Below are 7,860 nucleotides of genomic sequence, written 5' to 3' on the forward strand. Positions count from 1 at the left end.
TGGCCATCCCCCCTGGGGGGTGATTTCTCGCTTTCTGTCTCTGTCTCTCTCTGTCTGTCTGGCGAGCGCACGCGCCCTATAGCAAAAAAAAGAAAAAAAAGAAGCCGGCTCTGGAGTGACACTGCCCCTTTATATTTTCCAAGGACACTAGGGAAATATGATCTAGGTTTTGGGGAGTGCTGGCCCCCCTCTCTAAGGCGCGTTCCTCATCGCTGCAGCCTGTGTTTCACTCATCGCCTCAGCCTGGTCTCAATGGCTCCTGTTTCCTCAGCTGGGGGGTTCCTCTGGCCATCACGGTGGCAGCTGTCATCCTGAAGAAGATCGGCTATGATGCCTCGGACGTGTCGGTGGGCTGGTGCTGGATCGACCTGGAGGCCGAGGACCGCCTCCTCTGGATGCTGCTGACGGGGAAGCTGTGGGAGATGCTGGCGTATGTCACCCTGCCCGTGCTGTACCTCCTGGTCAGGAAGCACATCAACAGAGCGGTAGGTCCCCCCACTGCCCTAGCCTTCTGGGGACCCCAACTCAGAGCTCTGCACAGCCACTGCGCCCTCAGGGCCTGGCCCTGTGCCTCTGGTTGGCTGCCTCTCTTGAGGCAGAGCAGTGACAGGCCAGAGGGACCGAGGGTGGTGCACTCTGTACAGCGTGGATCACGGATCTGCTGGTTGGCCAACCCCGCCGCCCTGTCAGGAGCCTGGTCCTGTCGTAGAGGAGGAAACAGGCCAACAGGTTAAGGGGTGGTTCAACCTCCTGGGCTTCTGAGGACTGAGCCCCAGTCAGAGCCAGCAAGGAGCAGGAGCCCGTGTGTTCTCAACCGCGGCCCTTTACTGCCCCCTTGTGGACAGACCCTGGTGGTTGCTTAAACTTGGATTTAATTAAAAGATGCCCCTGGGAAGGGAGCTCTGTGGACTTGTACAGTGATATCAGTAACTCACCTGATTAGCCCTGGTGATGAGAATTGTGTCCTAACTGGTAGGCTTTTCAGGAACTCATAAATCAATAGGCTGGCCGGAAAGTCCAGGAAAGAGTAGTTTTTCTCTGACAACTTGGCCTCATTATTCTTTGTTCTTGACTGCTAGTTCTGCAAAGGTAGAACAGGGGTGTCCTGCTAGCCACAGGCCAACGGCTACAGAAAGGCTCAGACCGAACGCTCCAGTGATGCACTGGGCCCCTCGCTCATTGCCGCGTTGTTGAGCGTCTGCTAGTACGACCATGCTGTCCAGTGGTGGGAGCTGATCATGAGGACGGAGCCATAGACCTGCCCTCCCCAGAGAGCAGACATGGAAGTGATTGCTGTGAAAGAGAAAGGATGACAAGGGGCTGGCGCAGACAAGCCCGGGGAAAGCGCCCAGTGCTCTCACACGGCAGGGTTGCGGGGGCTTCCCTGGGCCGCTTTTTGTCCCCTGCGTTCTCAAGGCTGCGGTTGTAGGAGGCTGTGTCCCAGCTTTCGGGATGTGCAGGTGGCTCCTTGGCCTTCTCTGAGTTAGGATGCTTTTTGCAGCTGTGTGTGGCCATTGGGACATTTAATCCCCTCCCTGTACTCCACTTGTGTCTTCTCAAGTCAAGACTTCCGGTTCTCCTTTTCTTAAGAAAGTTTGTGTTTGTGTTTTTGTTTTTGCTTTTTTGGAGGGAGACAAAGAAAGTGAGAAAGCATGCCCCATGGAGGATGGTGCAGCACAATCCCGTCTCCTCCCTCTCTCCCTCCTTTCAGGATTTTGGGTACACAGGCACTGAGGCCCAGTGTGTTTCTCAAGCTGTTGAGTCCAGGACTTGAACCACATAGTCAGCCATGTGGGATTCAGCCACTTTCACCACCAGGCCACAGATTGGCCCCTCTTTTTCCATTTAACTCAGAAATGGCACTGATTCCTACGCTGCCCCATTGCCCACTCCGCTCCTCTGGCTTGGCTAGAATCCTAGCTAGGACTGGTCTCAGGATGACCCACTGCTCTGAAATCCTCTTATAGCTGGTCCCCTGCCTGGGCTGTGAGGCTCCTCACCTCCTCTTCTTTTTTTTTTGAAGAGGTTTTTGCTATAGGGTGCATGCTCTCACTAGAGAGACAGAGAGAGATAGAAAGCGAGAAATCACCCCCCAGGGGAGATGACCACACCACAATCCCTTCTCCTCCATTCTCCTCTCGGGATCTTGGGCACACACACATGTGCCTGGTGTGAGTTTAAGCCACCGGGTCCAGGACTCGAACCGCGGTTGACTACGTGGGAGTTCAGCAACATAGCCATTACGCTAACTGCTGGTCCCACCTCCTTTTCTTTTCCACTGCCCTGGGAAGGTTCTGTGCTCCCTGAAAAAAGCTTATCAGGGGCTGGAAGGCAGGGGCTCCTCCCGGCCCTGCCCAGGACTGCCCTTTGAGGGGACCTGTTGTGTGTGTCCTTCTTCCTGCCTTCCTGCAGCAGATAGGAAATCTGGGGACCCTGCCAGGCTGACCCCTGACTGACAGTGGGTGATCTTACAGCTCAGCAAGTGTTTTCAGAAGGGAGTAACAGTAGGCAGAGAGTGGGGTGGACAGACCGTTCCCTGCCTCAAGCAAGGAAGGAGAGCTAAAAATAAGTGGCCAAGGAGCAAGAGGAGCAGGCCAGAGCCCAGCCTGTGCCCGGCTGTCCAGCCCAGCCCAGGCTGAGCTGCTGCTTCCAGGGGCAGTGGAGGGAATCCCTCCCTCTGGGCTGCTGCGAAGGCCCCCAGAGGAGGAGGCAGGTGCTCCAGGCAGGTGAGCTGCAGAAGCTTGAATGCTCAGAGGTGCCAAGGGATGTGGCCATTCTGGGCACCGTGTGCTGGCCGTACACCGTGGGCTCCTCCCCTCACCTGGGCCGTAGGCATCCCAGACACATGGCCAGAGCAGACCGTATATGTGTTGTGAGCTGGTTCATCTGCTTTCACAAATTCAGTTTTGATCTGGAAGTGAGCCTCGTCCTTCCTCTCAGGAGTGGAGAAGCCCAGGCTGGTTCGAGCTTACCTTTTCTCTTTGCTGTCCCCCCACCCCCACCCTGTGTGACCACCTTGGGGGGCTTGCATTCTAGAGAGGAGGGTGATCACAGCGGTAAGTGTGATAAACAGGACGGGGGGCATCGTAGGCTTGAGGATGAGAAGGACTCTGGAAACACACGGACAAAGATGGGTGTGGTGGACTACCTAGGAAGGGCCTGCGCAGTTTACAGAGGGTGGGCAGACCTCCACCAGAGGTGACATTTGACAAACACTGAAGAGGGCGAGGGAGTGAGCCTCACAGATAGATGGGGAGGAGCATTGCAGATACAGGGGCCAGGTCACACACAGGCCCTGGGCAGGGGTGTGCATGGCACGCTGGGGAACAGTAGGAGGCCTGTGTGGCCAGCAAGAGGGAACTAGGAGGCCTGTGTGGCCGGCAAGAGTGAACAAGAGGGAACTAGTGTGATGCCCTGGGGTGTCACGACCCTGTGTGGTGGGAGCCACCTGACGGGCCGGGCCGGAGTGAAGCATCACCTGACCTGACTTAGGCTTCTGTGCTGAAAATGGGCTGCAGTGGGGAGGAGGGGCCGCCTGGGGGCAGGAGAGACCCAGTTAGGAAGCGGTCGCAGCAGTCCTGGGGAGTGGTGGCATTGCTGAGACCCGGGGGTGGCAGAGGTGGCACAAGTGTCCAGGCCTGGACCTGTTCTGAAGGGGTACCCACAGTCCTAGCCTGTGGATCAGATGTGGACTCTAGAAAAAAGAGAGGCATCAGAAACGACTCCCCAGTTTTCTGCTGGGTAACTGGAAGGATGAGGTTTTCCATTAGTTGAGAAAGAAAGCGTGCAGGGGGCCTGGGGCCAAGGTCAGGCATTTGGTCTTGGGCGGGAGACATTTAGGACACCTTTGAGACACCCACGCAGAGCCCTGGAGAGCGAAGTAGATCCCGGAGTCGGGATTCTGGAGAAGGCCTGGGCTATGAACCTGGGGCTCTTCAGCATACGGTGGAAAGGGTGCTGGACACTCCCTTCCTGAGCCAGATTAAGTCCCTGGGAAGACACAGGCAGCCACGGGTGGATGTGGGGGGAGGGTGCCCATTCCACTCACGTCTGTTCTGGGCCCCACACAGCACGCGGCGCTCTCGGAGTACCGGCCCATCCTGTGTAATTCTCACCGGCTGCAGCGCGGCACCTCCGTGGCTGACAAGAAGCTGGTCCTCATCCCGCTCATCTTCATCTGCCTGCGGGTCTGGAGCACCGTGCGGTTCGTCCTGACCCTCTGTGACTCCCCCGCAGTGCAGGCACCGGTGCTGGTCGTTCTGCACGTAAGTCACCCTCTCTGGCCCTGGCTGCCTGCAGCACTGCATGGCCAGACTCCCTCCCTGGCAGAGGGGGTGCATCCCAGCGTCCCAGCCCACAATCCCACCACAGCTTCCTCCCTGCTGGAGACAGGGCATTGAGGAGAGAAGGTAGGGGTCAGTTGGCTTAGAGGTGGAGGAGTAGCCCCAGGAGAGTTGACTGATCCTAGATTCTTCCCAACCTAGAAGACCTGGACACGGGTCTCCACTAACTCTGCTGAGTCAGGCCTGGAGCTCTGCCACATGCCCACATGACTGGGGTCAGCAGATGACATAGTGGTTACGTCGCTGGACTCCCACATGGCCAATTTATGGTTTGAGTCCCGAACCCAGTGGCTTGGGCACGTGTGCATGTGTGCCCAAGATTCCAGGAGAATGGAGAAGGAACTGCAGCATGGCCAATCTTCCCGGGGGGGTGGTTTCTCACTTTCTCTCTCACTGTCTCCAGCAAGTGCGTGTGCCCCAAAAATCTCTAAAAAAAAAAAAAAAAGAAAAAGAAAAAAGAAAAAAAGAAAGAAAGAAAGAAAGAAAGACAGACAGACAGACAAACCCCACATGGCATGGGCACCCAGACCAGCTCTTGGGGGTAGGTGGGAAAAGTGTTGGGCACACAACAGTCTCCAGCCTCCCCACTTGTGTTGTTAAGACCGGCTTTAGCCCTGCGCTCATGCCTCCTCTTTCCTCTTGACAGGGTATTGGGAACACGTTCCAGGGCGGTGCCAACTGCATCATGTTCGTCCTCTGCACCCATGCCGTCCGAACTCGCCTCTTCTCTCTCTGCTGCTGCTGCTGCTCTTCTCAGCCCTCCGCCCAGAGCCCAGCTGGCCCTCCCGGGGCTCCTGCACCCTCCAAGACAAGAGCATCTCAGGAATCTAGACAGACTCCGGAGCTTCCAAGCACCTGAGCTCCTGTCCGCTGTGTGCAGAGGTGCTGCCTTCCCAAGAGCATTCTGTGGTCCCTGCTGCCGGGAGTGGGAGTAGGTGTCCGCGGCACAGGAGGCCCACTGTCAGAGTCCTCCGCCCCAGCAGCAGAACAGCCACCAGCTCAGCTTCTACCTCCTTGACCCTCAGGTGGCATGTTCCACTCACCATGTCCTGGAACCCGCAGGGATTCGTCTGCGTGAGAGTAGCCGTGAGGTCCAGGAAACAGTAGTACATGGTCACGTCGATGCCTCTAATCCAGTTTACTGTTTACAATTCAAGGGACCCACACCTGGGCGGCCATTCTCTGTGCAGTTAATGTCAGGGGGTCCCAGAGGTGTGTCCCCGACCCGAGATCACAGAGCAGATTCTCGGTTTGTCAGATTCCCTGGAGCGCCCCCATTTTCTTGAATAGCTTTGCTGGTCAGCGAAGGAGCTGGTAAACTTTAACCAGGTTGCAGGTTTGCCCGGGTCGCCTGGTGACTGCCATGGCTGGGCACAGTCCAGCACGACTGCTCAGGGATAGCCGACCTCGCGGCCTCCTGGACTCTCGCTGTCCGAGTTTCCAGCACAGGCTCTGCGTCCACCTAAAATACAGGTCCACGCCACCAGGACCAGAACTGGGACCAGGGCGAGAAAGGCCAGCTCAGGGAAGCCTGAGGACACCCCACCCTGTGTCTCTCCAGGTCTTAGAATCATCCTGTTCTTAGGAAGATCAAAATGAGTGTGAGTCGCGAGGGAGTCTGGGTTATTCACTTTCTAGTTTCGTTTTTTGTAGTTAAGGTGAACAGAGAGTTAGTGGATGGTCCAAATACAGATCCTTCCCTGAAGGTGGAGGTTTTAAGATTCAGCCAGTTTGGGTGGTTGGTTGGGGGAAGTGGTGACATGGGCCATGGGCGATAGTTAAAAGAAAAAGAAAATTAAAATAATCACCTGAATCTCTATTTATATTCTATGGACCTTAAGTCACAGAAGCTTTTGGCCAGGCATGGGGAGGCATGGCATTGGAGAGTACAGTTTTCTCTGTGGGGGTTTCCCTCGGATTCCGTCAGAACTCTGCAAAGCTGTGGTGATTTTCTGAGCCTAGTAAGGTGGTTCTGGATTAAGACAAAAGCCATGCTGTACTATCAATTCCTGTTTTATTCTCATAAACAAAATCCCTCTCAGGAAAGGAATGGTCATGTAGAAGACTTGAGTTCAAAATGCTCATGTTAGGTTTCTTTTATAAACAGATTTCTCCATGAAACTCAGCAAGAGGTGAACGTCCCCTTAGAACTCAAAGAAAGCTCCAGGCTGCTGTGCGGAAACACACTTGACAGGACAGTCTCCTGCTCCAAGTGGCCTGTGTAAGGGAACCCTAAGTCCCCCTAAAGACAGCACAGCCGGTCTCCTAGCACAAAGCCAATATAAAGACTCACGCTTTAGCTTCTAGAATGGAGCAGAAATGAAGGAATTTGCTTGCTGCAAAGGGAGAAAATGATTGACAGGTGAAGTACTGGGTCACAGAGGAGCCATGTTAGAACAGCCCTGCTCAGCAGCGGGGTAGGGAGCCCTTACTGCCTTCACACAGACAGCAAGCTGAGTGACCCAGATTTCTGCTTTCCAGATTGGCCATGGTCAGGAAAGGCCTGTAGGGGGAGTAGGGAGCTCAGAGAACACCTGCTGCAATGACAAGGCCTCCCCATGGGGCATGGTCACACAGCAGTCCTTTCTCCATCTCTCCCTCCTGTCGGGATTTTGGACACGCACGCGCACACACCTAGCTTGTTTTCCAAGCTGTGGGGTCCTGGTCGCAAACAGCACAGTTGGCCATGTGAGATCCAGTCACCTTCACCACCACACCTCTGACTAGCCCTCGAGTTCTTGTTCCACTGTTGAGTGCCACTGTTGTGCCGCCTGCCTCTGTAAAAACCTCTCAGATTTACACGGTGGCTGTTTCCATCCCAGCTTCCTCTGCTGCCCACCCAGCACTGCAGAGGAGTGGTCACCGTGAATGGTAGTGACCATATGGGCAGGTGAGGGGAGGGGCTTGTCCAAGTGCCTTAACCTGGGCCCATGGCCCGCCCACCTCAAGACTATGAATGGCTTCCTTGGGAGACCCAGGAACCGAGCCGAGCCCAGTGGGTAGCGTGCACTGAGGCATGAGCAGGATGGAGGCACGGGCTGACAGTCTAGGAGGAGCTGCTGCTCAGGTCAGAGCAAGATGAGCCCACGACCCTTTGACACTTGGCCCAGCCGGCGGCTTCGTTGTCTCTTGTTTGCGTCGTTAATGTTTACCCGCCTGCATCCCTCAGTGACCCAGGGGCGGCCGCGGCCTTCCCGGTGCTGCAGCCGGCCAACGTTCTCCCGTGCTCTGTCGGCACTTCCTGGACCTTGGTCTGTGTTCCTCAGGTTCACCAGCCGCTTTCTGCCTCTTTGTGCTGCTGAGGTTTTGTTTTGTTTATTCTGCTTTGTTTTGTTTTGTTTTTAAATCAGGGTGGTTATTTGGCCTAGGCTCAGGGTACAAACAAAATTCTTCATGTGTCTATGACAAGAAAAGCTGTTTTTATAAACTTCCAGTCATGGCCTAGTAACTGAGTTTTAGCATGTGCAAAATGATAACAAAAACCCAGACCCTCAAAGAGGAAGCTAAAGTCTTGCTA

The 7,860-nt window shown here is 55.3% G+C and overlaps 1 protein-coding gene across 1 annotated transcript in view; it reads left to right on the forward strand.

The window, feature by feature from the left end:
* The window catches only part of GPR157 (G protein-coupled receptor 157), a gene marked incomplete at its 5' end in the record, with an annotated part of 23,851 nt that extends 16,233 nt beyond the window's left edge, over window positions 1–7,618 (forward strand). Inside the window, 3 exons of the mRNA XM_014586518.2 lie at window positions 272–485; window positions 4,071–4,265; window positions 4,990–7,618. Coding sequence (XP_014442004.1) covers window positions 272–485; window positions 4,071–4,265; window positions 4,990–5,202 — 622 coding nt within the window. The remainder of the gene's footprint in view (window positions 1–271; window positions 486–4,070; window positions 4,266–4,989) is intronic.
* Between the last annotated feature and the right edge of the window lie 242 nt (window positions 7,619–7,860).

This window comes from Tupaia chinensis, unplaced genomic scaffold (genome assembly GCF_000334495.1).
Source record: "Tupaia chinensis unplaced genomic scaffold, TupChi_1.0 Scaffold000146_1, whole genome shotgun sequence".
In the NCBI taxonomy this organism is placed as follows: domain Eukaryota; kingdom Metazoa; phylum Chordata; class Mammalia; order Scandentia; family Tupaiidae; genus Tupaia; species Tupaia belangeri.